Raw genomic sequence first — 22591 nt, 5'->3', positions numbered from 1 at the left:
TACCGTGTGAGCCGAGCCCAGAACGAAGAAATTATGAACCAAGTGAAAGACCTCTTGGAAAAGGGTCTTGTCCAGCCTAGTACTTCACCGTACTACTCTCTAGTGTTGATTTTGAAGAAAGACGGATCTTGGAGAACGTGCATCGATTATAGATCTCTCAACAAAATCACCATCGAGAACAGATTTCCGATTCCTAAAAGCGATGATATACTTGACCGACTTCAGGGATCCTCGTGCTTTAGCAAGATCGACTTGAAAAGTGGATATCATTAGATCCGAATCGCGTCGGGAGATGTCTACAAGACAGCCTTTCGGACAACTTCTGGGTTATTTTAGTTTTTGGTGATGCCTTTTGGCTTAACCAATGCTCTTGCGACATTTAACCGGATGATGGACATGATTTATCGAGAGCATAGACTATTTGTTGGCACTTTCTTTGACAACATCATTGTTTTCTCCAAGGATGAGGCAGAACATAGAGTACATCTGCTTGAAGTCTTTCAGGCATTACGAGATCACAAGTTGGTGATTAATGTGAAGAAAAGTGGATTTTTCCTACCAGAGATACACTTTTTGGGACACATTGTTTCAGCAGCAGGAGTGCAAATGGATCCGGCCAAGATAGAGACTATCCGGGATTGGCCCGATTTGAAGAATGTCCATGAAGTTAGAAGCTTCTTGGGATTGTGTTCGTACTACAGGCGGTTCATTAGAAAGTTTGCAGAGGTTGCTTCCCCTTTGCATATCTTGACACAGAAAAGAGTCCCTTTCTTGTGGGAACCCACAGAGGTGATTGCCCTTTCAGACATTGAAAGAGAAATTGACTACGGGACCAGTTTTGACTTTGCCGGATTTGCAGAAGTCATTTGAAGTATATTGTGATGCTTGTGGTCGTAGTCTGGGTGCGGTCTTAATGCAAGAAGGCCATGTCATTGCTTACGAGAGCCGATTGTTCTTAAGGCCGGAATTGACAACACAGATTTATGAGAAAGAGCTTTTGGCGGTTATCCATGCTCTGACTCAGTGGCGACATTAGCTACTCGGAGCGGATTTTACTATCTTTACAAACTGCAGAGTTTACGCTACTTCTTGTCACAGAAGCAGCTATGGGAAAAGCAGATGCGGTGGGCGAACATCTTGTCACAGTTCCACTTCCAGATTGTCCATGTGCAAGGACAAAAGAATTTGGTGGCAGATGCTTTGTCTCGGAAGCTATTGGTTCTGGCTATTTCCGCGATACATCATAGGAGCTTCGAGGATATGATTGATCAATATGCCACAGATACAGATTTTGCAGACATTTTCACACGGATACGGGGTGGGGAGATAGTAGCGGGATATTCTATTCGGGATGGCTACTTGATGAGGGAAACCATGTTGTGGGTTACACAGCCGTTCAAGGAAAAGGTTATGACCGAATGCCATTGTCCACCTTTTACGAGTCACTGCGGCATTGCTACCACCTTGAAAAGGGTAGAGAGAGACTTCTTTTGGCCGAGACTCAAGAAGGATGTGGACGAGCTTGTACGCAGTTGCTTGGTATGTCAGAAGGTCAAGTTTGACAGTCATAAAGCATAGGGATTGTTACAGCCTTTGCCTATACCCACCCGCCCCTAGGAAAGTATTGCAATGGATTTCATTTTTGATCTCCCGAGAACACAGAGTGGTCACGATGGTATGTGGACTGTTATTGACTGATTTAGCAAGCAGATTCATTTCATTTCATTGAAGAAAACAGTCAAGCCGGATCATTTAGAGAGACTGTTTGTGGCCTAGATTTTCAGATTACATGTCATACTCGAGACGTTTTTTTCGACAGGGACCCTAGATCCACGAGTTTGTTTTGGAAGGCAATTTGGGAGAACATTGGCACGCGGTTGCAGTTCTCGTCATCTTTCCACCCGCAGACTGATCGCCATCGTCACGATTTGAAATTGAATTGGGTGCTCTTACGTTTTGAGAAGGCACGCCTGAGAAAGAAGAAGGGAAAGGAGAGGCTTTTTCCAAAGCTTAGTATGCGATACTACGGACCTTTCCAAATCTCCAAAAAGATAAATGATGTCCTTCTTTCCAAAGCTTAGTATGCGATACTACGTACCTTTCCAAATCTCCGAAAAGTTAAATGATGTCTCCTTCCGACTGAAACTGCCGGACACTTGGAGGATTCACAATGCATTTCATGTGAGTCTCTTGAAACCTTTTAAAGGTGATGTGCCCGAAGATGGGGAGCCTGATAAGCAACCCGAAGTGAAAGAAAACGAGGAGATCCTTGTTCTTGAACAGATTTTGGCACATAAAGACAGAAAGATTAAGGGTAAAGTGAGAGGGCGGTTTTTGGTTAAATTCAAGAACTATCCTGCATTGGATGCGAAGTGGAGGACCTAGCAGATACTCCTCAGATTGTGAAACTTTACCTTGAAGCTTTTGGTTTAGCATAGTCTACTCCAAATGGAACCCCGAATTGAGCTTGGCCGGAGATTTGGTGCAGTGGGTTTGCACAAGAGGGGAGTTACTCCACTGCTTTGTCAACAGATGCCTCGATTTTTGATACTAGAGTCACTGAGGTCTCTTTGAACAATATTCTGATGACAATATTCTGATGTATGACTTTATGAAATGGAACTCCGGATAATATGATACTGATTTGTTCTTGACTTGTTTAAGTGCAGGAACTGATAGACGAAATGACTGCAACATTTTGGTCTGAATGATCTCGATAGACATGGTTGCAATAGGGATTAGCCAATCGGGCATCTGTAACAGACTTGGACACTCCAAGTCAAGAATCAATCGCGATAGCACCAAATAACCACTTCAAAACAATTCACAGATCACAATAGATTTACACTGGCCTGTAGGAGTTCCGTGCCTAGAGATATTGGCCCCAAAGATTGGCGCCCCTTTCGGTATTTCTTTATGTATTAATCAATGTCAAAGTACAAGAGAGGTTAGGGTTTCACTCTCAGACTCTGCGTCTAGATGCTCTACAGAGTGAGTCCTAAACCGTGTATAAAGATTACAAGGATTGCCCAAAAGCAGAGCCCCAAAATCTTGAAGGCAAAAGCAGATTCTCTCTCTCTCTCTCTCTCTCTCTCTCTCTCTCTCTCATCTTCCAAAGCGTAGCCAAAAGCTGAGATTTGTGTCGCTAAAACAAAAAACAATACTTTCTTTCCCACCTCCGCGATTTTCGGAAATTAGGGTTTCTGGTAGAGATTAGGGTTTGCAGAAATTTTAGGGTTTCTGGCAGAAATTAGGGTTTCTGCTGTTGGTATCCTCGTCATCACTTTGTGACATACCCCCCTCTTGAAAGCATTGTAATCGATCGCGATTACGCCTGCAAAACCGACAAAAGCCATAAACCGTCTTAGCAGACACAGACTGTTAGTACCTACGTACTAGGGACACACATCTAGGACATGTACCAAATCGACAGTCACATCACACGACATCACAGGACATCACTAGACATCAGAGGACATCACATGACATTCAACATTCATTCAGATCTTAGACCATGATTTATCGGCAATGTAGCTAGCAATCACATCTAGGTCCAATCGGGACCTCATCGATGTCCGATTGACTAACCCCTATTGCAACCATGTCTATTCGAGATCAATCAGACCAAAATGTTGCAGTCATTTCGTCTATCAGTTCCTGCACTAAAAAGAAGTCAAGAACAAATCAGTATCATTATCAGGAATTCCATTTTATAAAGTCATCCATCAGAATACTGTCAGCTCTCAGTATCCCTGAAGCTCAAAGAGACATCAATGACTTTAGTATCAAAATCAAGGCATCTGTTGACAAAGGAGCGGAGTAACTCCCCTCTTGTGCATCCCACTGCAGAGTAGACTATGCTAAACCAAAACATCGAGGTAAAGTTTCACGATCCGAGGAGTATCTGCTAGGTCCTTCTCCTCCATCCACTTCGCCTCAAGTGCAGGATAGTTCTTGAACTTAACAAGAACCGCCTTCGGACTTTACCTTTAGTCTTTGTATCCTTAGTTGGTCCGTAGTACCGCATACTAAGCTTTGGAAAAAGCCTCTCCTTTCCCTTTTTCTTTCGTAGGCGTGCCTTCTCAAAACATAAGAGCACCCAATCATCCTCCTTCAGTTTCAAGTCGCGACGATGGCGATCCGCTGCCTTTTTCTGTCGTTTTTGAGACTTTCGCAAAGTCTCGCGAACCTTGGCAAAAGCCGTATCCAAATCTCGCGAATATTCATCCACTTCAAATATCTAATCTTTCGTGCTCAGGAAGGATGGAACATTCGCAGCACTTTCAATAATCTTAAATGGCGTCTTCCCCGTCGAAGAGTGTATCGTGTTATTGTAGGCAAATTCCACCAAAGGTAAGTTCTTTTCCCATCGAGTCTTCTGATCCGAGATACAAGAATTCAATAAATCTAAAACCACTGAATTGGCAATCTCAGATTGCCCGTCAGTTTGCAAGTGGAACGATGACGAGAACTGCAACCGCGTGCCAATGTTCTCCCAAATTGCCTTCCAAAACAAACTCATAAATCTGGGGGTCTCTGTCGGAGACAGTCGTCTCAGACGTGCCATGTAATCGGAAAATCATCGTGATCATTCCGTGTTCTCGGGAGATCAAAAAAATGAAATCCATTGCAATACTTTCCGAGGGGCGGGTGGGTATGGGTAAAGGCTGTAACAATCCCTCTACCTTATGCCTGTCAAACTTGACCTTTTGGCATACTAAGCAACTGCGCACAAACTCTTCCATATCCTTTTTGAGTCTCGGCTAAAAGAAGTCTCTCTCTACCCCCTTCATGGTGGTAGCAATGCCGCGGTGACCCGTAAAAGGTGGACAGTGGCATTCAGTCATAACCTTTTCCCTCAACGACTGTGTAACGCACAACATGGTTTTTCTCATCAAGTAGCCTTCCCGAAGGGAGTATTCGGCTACTGTCTCCCCATCTCGTATCCATGTGAAAATAAATTTGCAAAATCTGTATCTTTCTCATAAATCTGTGCTGTCATTTCCGGCCTAGAGAACAATCGGCTCGCGTAAGCAATGACATGGCCTTCTTGCATTAAGACCACACCTAGACTACGACCACAAGCATCACAAAATACTTAAAATGACTTCTGCAAGTCCGGCAAAGTCAAATCTGGTCCTGTAGTCCATTTCTCTGTCAATGAAGGCAGTCACCTCTGTGGACCCCCACGAGAAAGGGACTCCTTTCTATATCAAGAATATGCAAAGGGGAGGCAACCTTTGCAAACTTTCGAATGAACCGTCTGTAGTATGAACAGTCCCAAGAAGCTTTCAACTTCATGGACATTCTTCAAATCGGGCCAATCACGGATAGTGTCTATCTTGGCCGGATCCATTTGCACTCCTGTTGCCGAGACAAAGTGTCCCAAAAAAAAAGTATCTCTGAAGCATATGATCTCTGTGTTCTGCTTCATTCTTGGAGAAAACAATGGTATCATCGAAGAAAGTGCCAATAAATAGCCTGTACTCTTTAAAAATCCTGTCCATCATCCGGTTTAAATGTCGCAGGAGCATTGGTTAAGCCAAAAGGCATCACCAAAAAAAACTCAAATAACCCAAAAGTCGTTCGAAAGGCTGTCTTGTAGACGTCTCCTGGCGCGATTCGGATCTGATGATATCCATTCTTCAAGTCAATCCTGCTAAAGCACGAGGATCCCTGTAACCTGTCGAGTATATCATCGATTCTAGGAATCGGAAATCTGTTCTTGATGGTGATTTTGTTGAGAGCGCTATAATCGATGCTCATTCTCCAATATCCGTCTTTCTTCAAATCCAACAACAGTGGAGAGCAATACGGTGAAGTACTATGCTGGACAAGACACTTTTCCAAGAGGTCTTTCACTGGGTTCATAATCTTTTCATTCTATACTCGGCTCACACGGTTCGGTGGCGTGCTTCCAGGTATTAGTTCAATGGTCTGATCTTCAGGCCCTTTGAAAACCAATCGGCATGAGTGTGGAGAAAAATCTTGGCATTCTTTTGATCAGGTCAAAACATATTCAACCTTTATCCATCGTTCAGTTCTCTCCCAAAAGAATGAGTAAAGAAACTGAAGTTCATCAAGTACAATCTCTAAGCCCTTCATTTATCAAAGTCGCTTTCTCGGCCTCGTAGTCAACCACGGCGTAGTTCTTGTGGTACCAAGGGATCCTGAGTAGAACGTCACTTGCGAGATCTTCTTGAATGAAGAGACGGGTAGAAAAGAGCTCCAGAATCTTTCACAGTAAGCATTGATTGTATCTTTCTTGGTCATCCGAAGATGGTTCCAAGCAGCTCGTACATCTCGTTCATATTCTTGCGTCAACCAAGAAGAAATAAAAAGCTTCTTAAATTTCAGCCATTTAACTACCGCAGTCTTGTTTAAAAGAAGCGTGGACCACCAAGTACAAGCATTCCCCTTAAAGTAAGAGGCAGCTCTCCGCATCTTGGAGTGCTTTGAATAGCGTTCTCCCGCGAAAGCGATGTCAAACTGTTGTATAAAAGACAAAGCCTTCGAAGCATCTGAGTATCCTGAAAAAGCATCAAACTTGATCGAGTGGCCACCTTCCTTAAACTCTTGGACTTTTTTGCTTTTATCTTCGAGAAAGTCATACTGGTTGGCTTTGTAAAAATTCTTCTTGTTCGCATAAAAGTTTCTGTCATCCGAATCTGAGCTGTCTGTAGATGAGTCCTCCGTAGAACTGTCAGTCTCTGGGCGAGATTTAGCCTTCTTTGCCTTTTTCTTACCCTTTCCGAAGCTTTGTTTCTTGCTTCGCTTTTTACCTTTTCTGTCTTCTTCGCTCGAATCTGAAGAGCTAGAAGAACTGTCAGAAGAAGAAGAAGAAGAATTGGGTACTCCTTCAAATCGAACACGCTTCTTCTGTTTCTTTGCCTTGTCAAAAGTCGACTGAGGACCCAAATATCCTGGGAAGTCGGTGCTTTTCTTCTGCTTTTTGCCGTGCTTTTTGGCTTTCTTTTGCGCGTCAAAATCTGAGCAATCCGTGCATCAACCACCTCTTGTAATTCCTTCTCTGTATACTGTTTGTGATCAGAAGGTTTCTTGAGAGCGGGTTTCAGGGGTGGTGTAGTGGTTTTCTGCCACTGTGCATGCACTTCCTGAAAAGAAGTCTCGCTCATATATTTTGCCAATTTCGGATCCTTCACAAAATTGAGCATCATCTTTGTTGCATCGCCGATCAATTGACGACGCTTCATCTCTCTTTGCTCCACCTAAGTAGGCCGAGGCAGGCCATACTCTGTCTGAATCTTCGTTGTGATCCGTGCTCGCATCTCCAGATGCAGAGGGAGTCGACTGATCCTTGCGTGAAGCCATAGGTGCCGTGGAAAAAAAAGTTGGGGATCGGATTTCCCATAAAAGAGAAATCGGCTGTGCTTTGATACCACTGTAACAGACTTGGACACTCCAAGTCAAGAATCAATCGCGACAGCACCAAATAACCAGTTCAAAACAATTCACTAATCACAATAGATTTACACTGGCCCGGCGGAGTTCCGTGCCTAGAGATATGGCCCCAAAGACTGGCGCCCCTTTCGGTATTTCTTTATGTATTAATCAATGTCAAAGTACAAGAGCGGTTAGGGTTTCACTCTCAGACTCTGCGTCCAGATGCTCTGCAGAGTAAGCCCTAAACCTTGTATATAAAGATTACAAGGGATGCCCAAAAGCAGAGCCCCAAAAGCTTGAAAGCAAAAGCAGATTCTCTCTCTCTCAATGAGAGCAACAAAAAGAAATTATGCCTTTCTCTCTCTCTATCTTCCAAAGCGTAGCCAAAAGCTGAGATTTGCGTTGCAAAAAAAAAAAACAAATTTTTTTTTCCACCTTCGCGATTTTCGGAAATTAGGGTTTCTGGCAAAAATTAGGGTTTGCAAGAATTTTAGGTTTTTGGTAGAAATTAGGGTTTTTGCTGTCGGTAGCCACGTCATCACTTTGTGACAGCATCTATGAGGTCCTGAGTGGATCTAGATACGATTGCTAATTGCATCGGTGATAAATCATGGTCTGAGATCCGAATGAATGTTGAATGTGATTTGTCATGTGATGTCCAGTGATGTCTTGTGATGTCGTGTGATGTGACTGTGGATTGGTACATGTGCTAGATGTGTGTTCCTAGTGCGTCGGTACTAACAGTCAGTGTCTGCTAAGATAGTTTATGGCTTCTGTTTGTTTTGGAGGCGTAATCGAGGGCGATTACGATGCTTTCAAGAGGTGGGTGTGCCACAAATCAGTGACGTGGCAGCTTGCAGGGGAGCAGCAGACACACACACACACACCTATCCCTAGGCATGGACAGTCCCCGCGGGAAAATGATGAGGTGGCAGATTTCTGAAGTGCTGACGTGGCTGGCTGGCAGTCCCGGAAATTGCGGAAATCTTGCCACGTGGCAGCTGTACAAACGTCCCTCTTTTTGCGGCGTTTGTGGCGGTCAAATTTGTGGCAATTTGCTTTTTCTACGCAAACGAGAGAGAGAGAGAGAGAGAGAGAGAGAGAGAGAGAGAGAGAGAGAGAGAGAGAGAGAGAGAGAGAGAGAGAGAGAGAGAGAGAACCTCTTTTGCTTTTGCTTTACTGTGGCTCAAGAGAGCTTGAGAGAGATAGAACAAAGCTTTTGATTTTCAGCTTCTGGGGCTTTGCTTTTGGCATCCCTTGTAAACCTTTATATTGGTATTTTGGGCTCTTTACTTCTCAGAGCATCTGGACGCAGAGTTTGAGAGTGAGTCCCGACTACTCGCTTGTACTTTGAGTTGCAGATTAATACAAAAAGAAATACCGAAAGGGGCGTCAGTCTTTGGGGCCAATATCTCTAGGCACGGAACTTTGCCGGGCCAGTGTCAAATCAATTCTGAACTGTGAACTGTTTTGAAGTGATTATTTGTGGTGTCGTGGTAGATTCTCGACTTGGAGTGTCCAAGTCTGTTACAGAGACTGAGAGATAGAGAGAGAAGAATAGGATACCAAAATGTTGTCAAACCCTCCTCCAAGGGCCCCACTCTTTATGGCGAGAGAGGTCTACTATTGATTGCACAAATCTCTACAATGGTCTTGCCGATGATGTCGACGACGACGACGACGACGACGAGATGGGCTGAAATCTAAAAACACTAGGGGTTGAAATCTGCAAATCTTGTATCTGCTGAATTGTCACTCTTATGACGGTGACGACGTCGAGGACGACGACGCGACGACGATGCGCTGAAAACGCAGATGCTGAAATCTGCGAATAGCGGGCTGAATTTGCAAACGCTGGTTGATCTGACCGTGCGGCGAGGATCTGTTGCGGGGAGGTGAGATCTGCGAGGTTTGGGTGCTGCTGTACGGAGTCTAACTGCTGAAAACTGAAAATGCTGATGCAAATGGATGTTAAGAAAGCTGTGGACAAGCATAGAAGGAATTTTAACTTAACAGGTAGTCAATTGGTCTTACTCAAGTTTGAGAAGGCAAGACTCAAGCAAAAAGCGACTCATAAGAGGGAAGTGGTAAAACTTATCAATCGTTATTATGGGCTTTTTAAGATAATTCACCAAGTGAACGATGTGACATTCTGATTAGAGCAAACACCTAACGGGAGGATCCATAATGCTTTCCCTGCTAATTTACTCTGGTTATATGTGGGACCGCCTCCAAGTCAGCCTAGTGCTGAGGAACTTCTTGAGGTTGAGGAAACAGAAGAAATGCTTCAACTGGAGCATATTATTTCTCATCAAGAGCGGCCACTAAAGTCCGAAAAAATTACAGGGAAGTATTGGTAAAGTTCAAGAACTATTCTACCTTGGACGTTCAATGGATGACCGAGCACGAATCAACACCTTATCCCGAGATTCTGGAAGATATGTACAAGCACTACAGTTGAGGACAACTATTTAGAAGCCAGAGTGTTCCTAAATGAATTATTTTCTTATTTTCCAAGTAAAATTTTAAAAATAAAATTAGGATATTTAAATGTTTACACTTGAACTGTTAAAGTTAGGAACTTAGATTTATTGGAATTGATAAAAGCCATCAGGAACGGACAACTCTGATGTGTCATATGATGGGCGACATTAAGCATCACGAAGGAGTAGTTTGGTAAGTTCGATGGGAAAGACCGGGAAATGAGTATTCTTGATGCGTCACGGGAGCATCGGATATGGAATATTTTCTAGGTCTGGAGGAGATCTGAACTGGGTGAAGGATTATGCGTAAAGACGTAGGTGCAAGAATAAAGATTGGTTTCGAGAAGCTTTTTCTAAAAAGTAGGATATTTTTAAATGTGTTTCGGGAAAGTAGATGCTTTTCCGCGAGGAAATCTAAGTTTGCATTGCATCTGTGCATGAGGTTGTATCCAAGGACGCCTGGGGAGTGCTCTGTAAGCATTAGTTTTCAGCTCAGTGAGTATTTAAACAGGTTTACATTTTTTTGCAAGTGGCTGGCTGCCCACTTTATAAGTGGTTACTTAAAATAAAGAAAGAACTAGGAGGGGCCTCTTTTTTGGCTGAAAACAGCGAGCCCTCTCTCTCTTCTCTCTCAAAAAAGCTGCCCTTGGTCTCTCTCTCTCTCTCTCTCTCTCTCTCTCTCTTCCCTATTCTAGCGCCACCTTTGCTATTGGGGGGGGGGGGGCGGTTTCATTGGTTATTCTTGCCGTCCTCTCTCCTTACAAATTTGCTAGCGCTAGCACAAGGAAACTTTGCCGCTTCGGAGTGACAAGTGATTGCGAGAAGACAGAGTACGGAGGTCGCTTTTCCATACAAGGAGCAATAGGTGAATTTTATGAATACGCTCCACGAGTTGTTGCTCGTGTTGGTGGTTTTTGCAAGTACTCCATCGCAGAGAAGGAGCAAGGAGGCTTTGGCCTATGCTCGGGGATTCGGGAAATGGAATCCGGAACGGTCTGCATAGCTTCACGCTGTGAGTAATGATGGGAAAGGTATTTAGATTTAGAGCTCATCTCTCGGAATTTCCAGCGGGAAGGAAATGACCATTGAGTCTAAGATCTAGAATGGAGGGTTCTCTCCAGCTCTTGTGCTTGTAAAAAGATTCTCCCTGAATAAGGATTCTATTTAAGAGAGGGGGGCAGCCCATCTTCTGGTTGGCAATAATGTGTCGATCTTCTCCCTCGTCTCGTTTGTTCAACACTACTTATTTTCAGCTTGACAGCTTTAAAGGGTTCACGTGGCTAGTTATCATAGAATCATTCATTGGTCCCGCAAGGTAGCATTGAATTTATCATCATTCTTGGTGTTGGTGTAATCTATTTCAGTGTTAATGTATTGCTTACAATCTGGTTACTAAGTGATAGATAGGGTTTGTGATATTGTTTTATGATGGTGTGTGGTGTAATCTATTTCAGGCTAAATCTATCGCTTACAATCTGGCTAGTAAGTGATAGACAGGGTGTGTGATATTGTTTTATGATGGTGGGTGATATGGTCATGTACTATTGACGTGGAAGAAAGTAAGCGACTCCACAATGCCCATCAATTCCTTATATACTTCAGATGGTTGAGTTTCAATACCAATTTTTGAACTCTTAAGATGGAGACTGATTAAGATGTGCAATGAAGACAGTTTCTGATGCTAAGCTATTGGGTGACTGTATGCTGACAAATCAGTCTATCTTGATCAGCATCGACTCCTAAAACATCAATGCACTTACATGCATTTATTGAACGATTCTTGGAGGTCTAACAATGTAATCTGACTTCATAATTCACCACATTTTAAGCAGGCACTGCCTATTTACTAACCATAATAACCCCAGCTGAATTAATGGTAACTGGCAAAATGCCAATGATTGGCCGTGCTGAGATTGTGTCTTTGTGTGCCATAAAATCGAGGATATTGTGTGCACATGTCAATGGATGAAAGAAGCTTGAATTTTCAAAGCTTCGGTCTTTCTTGTGATCTTTTGTTCAGTTGAGCAAGTTTTCATTCCTTAGCTGTTCTTATATAATTTAATACACATCAAATTATGCTTGTTCTGTTGAATGGTGAGTATCATAATTTGTCTTCTCTTACTTGTTTCAGCGCCCCTTCACACTCGATAACTTTTTTCAAGTGGCTGCATATACATGTACTTTAGCAAAAGAAAATATGGCAAAGGAAAGATACGAGCCCATCTATCTCGAAGTATGGGATGATCGATCATGGAGGTTCTGATATTTATTAAGCCATGTTTTTTAAGCATGTCAAGTGATATCGTCTTATGTATATAAAAACATCTATTTTATCTTCAGATATGGCATCTTCTATCCAACGGGATGTGGAGATTGAAGATTGTGAAGTCATAGGTGTAACAAAAACAAGGTTAGTCGGTCTCTTTTAAGTGATACGTTTTTTAGAGCAATGAAGAGTACTGATAAATTGTTACGTTGTAGGTCATCGTTGAACCTTCTACAACTTAAGCTGGATGAACACATCGTCTCCTTGGAGACGAAGTATCCAAATGCTCGGTACCCGAATGGCAAGTACTTGGAGGGGGTACTATTGCTCTGTAAGCAAGTAAGTCATCCTCTCATTCTTTGCTGGAATAGAGAATTGTAAGTTCAATATTAATCTCTCTCTTCTGGGGTTCTCTTTCTTGTAGAGGTTTTTCCTTCCCAGTGCAACCATTGATGAAGGTGGGATGACGCCTGATGCGAAGCTGTTCTATCAGAGCAAGCTTCGCATCACCGTTGGAGATAAAGTCCTTCTTTGGACTGAAGAGGATGTGGAGAGAGCACACAACAAAAGGCGAGAGCAAATAGAATGTGTTGTGAAAGAATTTTTAGAAAAGTGATCAGCTCCTCTTGAAGTCTAGAGGTCACAAGGGAGGCAGCCTCACAGCTTTTGGACAATGACTTCTTGTTGCTTGCTGCCTAGAGGTCACAAGGGAGGTTGGACAACGACTTCTTTTTGCTTGCTGCCTGTTTTGAGCTTGCGTGCTTGTTTCTGTGGTTCTTTACGCTGTAAGTCAAAACTCTTCACACTGCCTGTTTAAGGAGTCTAATGTACGTGTTCGTTTGTGTAGTCAAAACTCTTTATGTTACTGTCAGTTTTACAGCAGTGGACGAGGTTTTGTGCCTATTTGGTCCATGTATTTCATGGATCGTCCTTGTCATGAACATCCAAAGAGAAAAGGGGCCGACCTTTTTTCTGTTATTTAAACTGACACTGCAAGTTGATGTGTTCCCATCACAGGGATGTTTGGGATGTGCTCTGCTTTCAGTTTATTAGAACTGCAAGTTGATGCGTTCCCATCACAGGTTGGTTTGGGATGTGCTCTGCTTTCAGTGTAAATAGAACTGCCTCAAGCTCTCTATAGAGGAACCCAAAACAAGTAACAAGATTGCCCTTCCATTGATTTTGAAGCCATAAAAGTACTCAGATTGAATGGATTTTGAGTTGGCAAGTGGTTGTAGGCCAGTTGTTCTGAGATACGGGGAACTTGATTGCTGACCGCAAAGGTGGTTTATTTATCTGTAAGGCTCCTTCAAGGTTTGCCCTGGCTGCTCAAAAGGATTTTAAAAAATCTTTGGTATAATATATATGTAAACATAAATGAGAAGCTCCATAATGGCACTCACAGAGTAGCGTTTCCCCTTTTTTTCTTCTATAAAGACGAGAAGGAGATGGTACAGGTGAGGTAGATAGTGTATGCACTCCAGGTTTGCAGGCCTATAATTTTTTGTATGAGTTGCTCTATAACAGGCTTTGCAACAACAGAATGCATTGGGTGGCTAGAGATTTGAATTTTCACGCGTCCTTGTTTTTCTGGTGATATTTAACGGATGCTATTTGCCTTTGCTTCATGCTTGGCACTCGCGGAAAATCTTTATGAAGCGCATTGCTTGACAGCTGATATCCAGGGCCCTTCTTGCAAGCTGTTCTCTGCGCTGCACGCCATCACCCTAACAGCATTCTAGCTTTAACCCCACTAGTCCTCACTGTCACCTTTGCTAGCCCTCACGCCATTGCCCCCTGCCAACAGCCATCGCTACATAATTGTTTGGAGCAGAGCTTGCCTGCCCCTCCTTAGCTCTTAGTGCCTTCGCTAGCAGCATTTTGAAAGTCCCTTTGTGTGTATAGGATTCTTGCCTCTACAGGAGGTTCTGTAGGAGGTACTGATCACAACTACTGCAATTGGATTTGCGTTGCAGAAGGAGAAGAGATTTGATTTCGGTTTGCTTTGTTCAGAGAGTGGTCTTACTTCACTGGAAGTTCTCTGCCTTACTTCTTTGATCTCAGTCTCGTATGAACACCCGTTACTTCACTTCAGTTCTGTAGTTGTGATCAAATACCCTGCCATTGGTATTTTATCAGCAGATGATCATTACTCTACTGGTGTTCTAACGACCACCTTGAAGGCTCCCTCTCATCTCCCTACCAAATTTGGATAAGAGTTCCATCGAAAGGATTCTTCATTGGTTACCAGGCCATGTTTTTGTGCGCGGTAAGAGCAAGTCACATGGCAACTGGATGCACTTGTAGAGTGGTGCATCAAGAGCAGACACAGCTTGGGAGAAGAGAGGCAAAGTGTAGTGAAGAAGACAAACATGGTGGAGGTAGGCAAAGGCCCCTCATGTTACACCAGGTTATAGGCGCTTGGATTTCACAACGGGAATTCCATCCTCAGAAGCTAGATCTACTTCTAGGGCTCCTAGTACTTTATCTCAGGCTCTTTTCTCTTGGGGTTAGTGATACTAGATAGCCTTTGGGAAGACAGTTAAATAAAGAGGTAACCATAGTGAGCAGGTACTTGAATGTGTGCAAACTTTTGACGCTTTTAATGTTATAAAGTTGCTTTCGTAACCATCTGACATAACGTAGCGCATATTAAGCACCAAAAAATAATGTGTACATTCTTAATGTAACTATGTTATGTACATACTTGCACAAACATCTTTTTCCTACGTTTGCCAATGCCTTGCTCACCTCTGATTGCGGTCCACTCTTCATTAGACCCAGATCATAAGCAAAGGCCATGCTCTTGTGTTGATCTTTGACATCCTTGAAGAGCGAGTCAAGGTCTAAACTAGGTATCGCTTTCAAATGTAGACTCTTGATAGAGCTATGGTGAGATCCTTCGGAATCCTCATCTACATTACTATGTGAGCTCTATGTGTGCTGTTAGCTATAGTGCAAAAGCATGAAGATGAAGTTCCTGATTGGTGAAGTTAGGATACTTGATGTTGATCATTGCTACAAGAATGTTTTCATAAATAGATCTTCCTCTGATGAATCCATACTAATGGGGAGTGATCGCTTGTCTAGGAGCTAGCTCTAGTATTATAACCTTGGCAATGAGCTTGTAATCCACCGTAATCATTGAAATACGTTGTCAGTGTTTTAAGGAGTAGCAAACTAATTTGGGAATAGGCTCAATCGACCCTTTTTTATCGCTAGCATCTATCTGTTTCAAAGGGAGTAACAAAATATTTCAAGAATAGGCTTGATCAACCCTCTTTTGCTATAGCATCTATCTGTCCCTCTCAAAGAGCCTTGTTCACCAAGTGATTTATTTGGATTTTAAGATACTCTCAAAGTTCTTTGTATAATTTCTCTCAATTCATCCCACCAAGGGGATTTTCCTTACCCATTGCCTTGAAGGCCATTCAACATTCATAATCTAGTATAGGCCTTTCCAAGGCATTCTCTTCAGTAGGTAATACAATGTGCTTTATGTTTCTCTAAGTAGTAGCGATCTCCCATCCTCGACATCCTACGAGCAATGCTCTGATTGACCTATAATTTGGTTGAGATGGTCAAGCATTAGCCTAGCAACGACCATATCATCTTGGTCTTGGATAGTATTTCTCGTTTTGCTAGTGGTTGTTGCTATTGACTCCCTACTTATTTTGACCTTTAAAGCTTTAAAAAGTGGGCTTGATTGGCAATCTCTGGCTTGAGGACTAGCACTTTGGCCAACAACTTGGTCATTTTGATCTCGTCGACTTGGAAATCGGCAAGCGTGGCCTTGGCATCAAGCCACCTCCTATGCTCCTCATCTGAGCATTGCCTTCTTATGTTTTTTTTCAAGAGCTCTTCCACTCCTCTCATTTTTTGGTTTTTGACTTCCTGATCTTTCTTAACCCTAGGCCTTATTCTTTTTATTGCCATCTAGTTGTTATGTAGTGGGGTGGGCAAGATTGGAGTTCGTCGCTTCCACATCTTTCTGTAAGCCGTCTTCCAAGCCTCACCATATCAATGCTAGCAAAGCGAGAACCACATAGATAAAATGTCAATTCGAGAGGCGTAGCTGACCCGACTAGTGCATCAAGGCTACAAGAGATAACTAATCTTTCGAAAAACCCAAGTCCAAAGTGCTCTTTCCTATATCAGTCTCAGATACATCAAAAGCCACTCTCCTTATCACAAGCTTAACCCAATGGATTTGTATAGCCACTATGCTTTGAATGCAATGAAACTTACTACCTAGAATGTGCACAGAGTTTCTCCTTGTTTTTGTTTGATACTGTATATTTGTGCCACCGTACTATGCTTGATTCCCATTCTTGAGCAAGCAATAACAAATCTCATTGCCAAAGTTGGTAGAACGGTTATTGATCCAGGAGGTATGGTTTGGAAACAAGTTAAAGCTTTGCCTTCTACGGTCATTCCAAACCCCTCAAAATGTGTATAGAAGTTGTTTATGCATTCAACCCTCAAAACCTGTGAAGCTCCCTAGGTGGTCTTACGGATCTCCTGACGTGCTGTATTTTTTGACCTCATTTTTGAAAGTCTATTAGTCTAACTCTATGATGATGTTCGGCAACCGATTTCTCTCTTCTAGCTGGCGTTTCTCCCATTAAACGTTAAAACCGGTTGTTTGGTAGATGTGACTCATGTGGTCCTCTCCTTGTCCTAGTGTCACTCATTTTTCCCTTGTTAAAGGTGGTTTCTAAATTTCTTCCCGTGTTTCCATCATTGAGATGATTGTCTCTGGCTAGACTTCCTCTCTGATTGACCATGCTATCATAGGCTCTTTCATTTGTCACTTCTCGGATTGAATGTTCGTGGTATTTGGTACGTTCAATCTTCTTCAAAGTCACCATGACAATACTGTTATAAATTTCCCTAAAGAGGTGGACAAGAAGTTTTGCTAATCCCTTCTCTTTGATCTTGAAAATATACATATTTTCAAGGGTGTCAATTGCCCTGGTTTGGCATCTGTATCTTGAGGTATTGCACCCCATTTCGGTCCATATAGAAGCTGTCTTGTTTGTTTGCCCTAAAGTCCTCTTCAAACTCTACGGTATGGTCATCTACCCTTACAACAAACTCCTCATTAGGATCCAGATATGGGCTTCGTACTTGTTGTTTTTAAAGAAGGTCAAGATATGCTTAAACTTGAGTGAGGCCCCAGTTCCTGATTGACTTGAAAAAGAAGACATCTTGGAGCTCGAGTCGGAGTAAGTGTCTGAAACTTCTTCCGCAATAGTTTCTAAAGGTCTCCCTTGATTTACTTTCTCTTTCGTGGACTCTCTACTCCTATTCTCTCCTAACATACCCAAGTTTCCCAACACTCTACTAGATCTTAAGTTCATATATGGGCTTATACAACTTATTTAAACAGATACTTCAAACTTGGAAAGTTGCCTTTGGTTCCAATCACAATGCTTCCGCTCCTTGTCTAGCCCTTTTTTGCAAAGTCATGATTCCTTACACACCAGCGTGTCAAAACGTATGTGATTCCACAATTGTTAATCTAAAGTCACAAAATATCTAACAATCCCTTTCTCCAATCATTGGATACACACAATATATCCCAGCTCTGAAATGTTGCATAGGCTATCTTAGGCGTGCCTAAGATGACTGCACCTCATTGTGGGAGTAAATTTAACTTTTATCACTTGGATGGGGTCCACACAGTCTTATAAAGATACCCTGGGCGTCAAAATCACAAAATTCCTCTTCCGATGAGAAAATTATCTTCACTGTGCCTAAGATAAATCTTCTCTATTTCAACATATTTTTGCTCAATCTGACTTGTTTAGGTTTATACATGTGATTTCGAGTTTGTCCAATGCATTTCACAAAGTTTGGACTATTTACGAGTGTTTTGTCACCCTTTCTGGTCTCGTGGAAAAGGTTTCCAGCTTTCTTGGTGTTTTTTGCCCTTGGACATCTCCAAACTTGTTCAAACTTGCTCAAGAGTTGTATAATGGTTTAATAAAGCCTTGTAAGTTGAAAATTTGGCATAATATCCCCCTTAGGATTTAATTCTATCTTGGATGCGCCTAAGATAAAACTCTACCAGAATTTGACATTTTGCAATTTTTGCTTCACAAATTGATTTTCCCACAAGTTTTAAGATTTATCCACACCCCGGTTTTAAGATTTAGTCAAAATTGAATTTATTTTTCTTAATTTTCTCAAAAGTTGGTAGTTTTTTTCCAGATTTGGGCTTGACTAGGCCTTTTTGTGGTCCCAAATGATACCAAATGTAATTTAATTGGCCTATTAACTTGAGAGTAGCGAACATTAGAGAGAGTACTTTTGTGAAATTACTCTGTGAGCATAGCAGGTGAACATAATTGATGGTAGCAACATAAACGTAGAATTTAGTTAACTTGGCATGAACAATACTTTTGAGAGAGAGAGAATTTAGAGAACATGACAACAATTGAGGACCGGATTTATGTGGAGCCGGTCCCCCCCTCCAATAGGCATTTGTATTATGATTTCTCCCATCAAAAGAGACTTGTTACAATACAATCCTTGTGTTCCTTGTGACCTAGGTGATGTAATGAAGATAGAAAGCTTCATGCATCACAAGCATAACATAAACTTTGAAGAAAGAATTAACTATCCCAAGCCTCAGTTCCAAGACCTCAAACACCTTCGAAGGTGGAGAGAGCTAGTAGGGAATGAGGGTATGGAAGATGAAGAAGAAACATTTCATAGGAGAAAGAACTAGTTCCTCACTTATCATCACTTTTCTTGCTAGCATACATAATAGCATAGCAATGAAGATGGAGAAGATGGCAAGCTTAAGCATTGAAGCATGGCTCTTGGTTGGATTTGCACTCCATAGCAAAGAGTGTTGATGTAGACTCTCAACCTCTCTAGTTGCTTGGAGAAGGAGAGGGAGCTCTTGCACTTTGCACTTCAAACAATGAGAGTGTGTGTCAGTGTCTGTGGGAGAGTATACCCCCTAAGAAGGCCCCTATCTTCCTTGGTTGACCCCCTCTTGTAGCTCATGCTTGCGGCTCATTGGACTCCTCCAAGCCTAGCCAATCACAAGTAGGAGCTAAATCAAGTAACAAGGGTAGCCTTGGAACAAGTTTCCCCCTTTCCCCTTTGAGAGAGAGGCCTTGATAAATGCTAAAGCAATTAATTAAATCTTTTAAATTATCATTGGACCCTTTGGGTGACCAACCAGTAGGCTTCAGGCAAGGCAACATGACGAGGAACTTGACAAGTGTCCCTTTTTATTTCTTTGTACCAAGCTTGCCTTGAGTGAGTGTGTGGGTGTTCTCTCTCATCCCCCCTCTTGTAGGGCTCATCCCCTCCTTGTAGAGAATGTTGTTGACTTTTGTACACCTCAAGCCACTCAACCTTGGGCCCGATTCCCACCACAAGCTTGGCCATTAAGCCCCTGAAGCTTGGGCCGGGTTCCCACCTCAAGTACAACCCTAGCATCTCAAGCATGACAAGCACCTCAAACATCTGAGTCATCAATCACCTCAAGCACCTTAGCCATCAAGCACGACAAGCACCTCAAGCACCTTAGTCATCAAGCACGACAAGCACCTCAAGCACCTTAAGCATGGGATGGGTTCCCACCTCAAAGGACTTTTACACTAACTATTGGAGGTCTTCAATGAAGCTAACCCTAAGGTCTTATGCTCTATTGGTTAGCCTTGCTCTTTGATATACCATCTCTCATTTGGACCCCTTTACCATTGGCCCCGTGTTGAGATAGATCTATAAGCAAATGTCTATATCTTAACCCTTGTTCTCAAAAGTATTATGCTAAGCTAGCAAAAAGATACTATGGTCCTTTCCAATCAATGAGCATACTATAGGCTCTCATGATTGGAAAGGACCATAGTATCTTAATGTCTATATCTTAACCCTTGTTCTCATGTCTCTAAAGTCAGGGTCAGTAGCATACTCATCTATCATAGAAGATAGATCATTTTGAGTAGCTATAGACACCACATTAACTTTTGATCGTCGCATGAAAGTGCATCAACCACTTGATTGTGCTTACCAACCATGTGAGAAGTATGGAAATTAAATTGCGAAAGAAATTTACCCAAATTATTTGTTTGTCGGAAAGCATGGTTTGCTTCATGAAATACTTGAGACTTTGGTGGTCGGTTCGTAGAATAAACGGAGTCCCCAATAAATAGTGCTTCCATTGTCTAGGGCTTGTAGAACAACTAAAAGCTCTTTCTCATAAATGCCCAAGACTCGTTCATCGGTATTGAGCCTTAGGCTCTCATATGCTATGGCATGCCGTTCTTGAAGCAAAGCTGCTCCAAGGCAATCACCACAAGCATCACATTGGACCTCAAATGGTTTTGAGAGATCCGAAAAAGCATGAGGACTGGTTGGGAGGTAATTTTCTCCTTGAGCTTGTCCAAAGCATTTTGCTCCTTAGCAGTCCATACATACTTAATTTCTTCTTAGTTAAGTCATGTAGTGGTCATGCTATTTGAGAGAATTTTGCTATGAAGCATCTATAGTGTGCGCACATACCAATAAAGATTCTTAGCTCATGTAGATTCCTTGGATTAGGCCATGCTTTTATTACCTCTAACTTCAATGGATCCATACGGATACCATCTTGAGAGATAATATGACCTCAATATTGAATCTCTTGGAGGAAAAATTTACTTTTCTTTTGGTTGAGAAAAAGCCTGTTCTCCCTCAATGCTTGAAAAATCACTTGGAGGTGTTGCTTATGTTCCTCCAAAGACTTGTAGTAGATGATGATATCATCAAAGAAAACTCCAGTGAATTTGCGGTAAGGTCTAAATTTTTTTTGCATTAGTCAAGCCAAAAGGCATGACTAGGTATTCATAGAGACCAAACGTTGTGCGAAACGCAGTCTTTAGGGTATCTTCATCCACTATCCTTATTTAATGATAGCCACTTTTTAGGTCAATCCTATTGAAGTAGGTAGAGCCTTGTAGCTTATCAAGAAGATCTTCTACCCGAGGCATGGGAAATCTCTTTTTGATAGTGATATGGTTTAGTGCTCGATAATCCACACACATACAATATGTACCATCTTTCTTTTGCACTAAAAGGATTGGAGAACAAAAGGGAGAGGAACTAGGCCTCACCATCCCTTTGTCTCCCAATTCCTGTACTTGTCTCACGATCTCCTCTTGTTGAGCTTGAGAGACTTGATAAGGAGGCTTGTTAGGTGGTAAGCTTCCTGCAAGGAGCTCAATCCGATGGTCATCATCCCCTCGTTTTGGAGGTAAATCCATAGGGATATCAAATCATGCACGCAAAAACTGAGCTCTTCATTGATTTATCAAAATCAGGAGGATTTACCAGTGGAATAGTACGACCACGCTCACTAGCATCTATATACATGTTCTTTCCCCTGTAGGTGAAGCAGATTCTCCTTTCAGGGAACTTCATATTGGCTGCCATGCGATCAAACCATGGTGCCCCTAGGATAGCATCCTCATGTTAGAGAGGATAGATGAAAAATTCTTCTTTGTTGACATAGCTTTGGACATGAAGCCTCAACTTCCCAATCAAGGGAGTAACGGAGGCTTGCTGTCCCTTGAAAGCTGTGTCAGCCAATATCTCCCATCTCGAAAGCTTGAATGCCCAGCTTGGTGGCCAACTCCGTTGATATGAAGTTGTGGGTAGAGCCAGGGTCAAACAAGATGAAGGTATCATGCTCTCTTACCTTTTCCCAAGCATAGGAAAGTGATGATCCTTTGCAATGAGCATCCTCTTTTGGAGCTTCGATGGTGGAATCCCTAGGAGTCTCATTGTGAGCATTCTTTTTGGGGCAAGAACGATATCCATGTCCTTGCTCCCCATACTTGAAACACTTATGGTCTTTGCGAAAAGCTTCAACCTCTTCAGGAGAGAGTTTGTTTTGCCTTTGTAAACTCCCTTCTCCTTGGACCGATTGTTGTTGTTGTTGTTGGAAGTGCCTTGGGAAGAATTTGGAGCATTGGTGTTCCCCTTTGTATCATTTTTGTCATTGTTTTCCATGGGCTTGACATTACGTCTACCCCGTTGATGCAAATTGATGCATGAAGCAACCACCAGGTCGTTGAGAGTTGATGTATTCGGCCATCTCTTCAGGTAATCCCGCACAAAATTATTGCTTTTACTTGGCAAAGTCTATCTTTTGAAAGACAGAGCCTTGAGATGTAAATCCCAAAACTTGTCTACATACTTGTGGATAGACTCATGAGAGAGAAGCTTCAAGCTGCACCATTCGATGAGCACTTTGTCCCTTGCATCGCTTGCAAGGAATTGCTTCATGATGGAAACTCGTAGATTTTTCCATGTGTTTGGGGCTTCACCATTGCCACGAAGGCTAGCCCAACATTGATGAGCTGATTTTGGAAGTGCATAGCTACATGGCATAGCTTGGAGGACTCTGTGAAGCCCTCGTCTTCAAAGGCCGCAT

At 42.4% G+C, this 22591-nt stretch overlaps 1 protein-coding gene across 1 annotated transcript in view; it reads left to right on the top strand.

Moving 5' to 3' along the window:
* The window catches only part of LOC147455610 (uncharacterized), a 61677-nt gene extending 49185 nt beyond the window's left edge, over positions 1 to 12492 (top strand). The window contains exons 6-8 of the mRNA XM_086514346.1: positions 12019 to 12143; positions 12228 to 12297; positions 12369 to 12492. Coding sequence (XP_086370472.1) covers positions 12019 to 12143; positions 12228 to 12264 — 162 coding nt within the window. The 3' untranslated portion in view covers positions 12265 to 12297; positions 12369 to 12492. The remainder of the gene's footprint in view (positions 1 to 12018; positions 12144 to 12227; positions 12298 to 12368) is intronic.
* Positions 12493 to 22591: the final 10099 nt, after the last annotated feature.

Source organism: Adiantum capillus-veneris, chromosome 6, assembly GCF_014529385.1.
Source record: "Adiantum capillus-veneris isolate H3 chromosome 6, ASM1452938v2, whole genome shotgun sequence".
Taxonomy (NCBI): domain Eukaryota; kingdom Viridiplantae; phylum Streptophyta; class Polypodiopsida; order Polypodiales; family Pteridaceae; genus Adiantum; species Adiantum capillus-veneris.
Note: the sequence above shows the minus strand (reverse complement) of the source record. Positions and strands in the feature narration are given on the sequence as shown.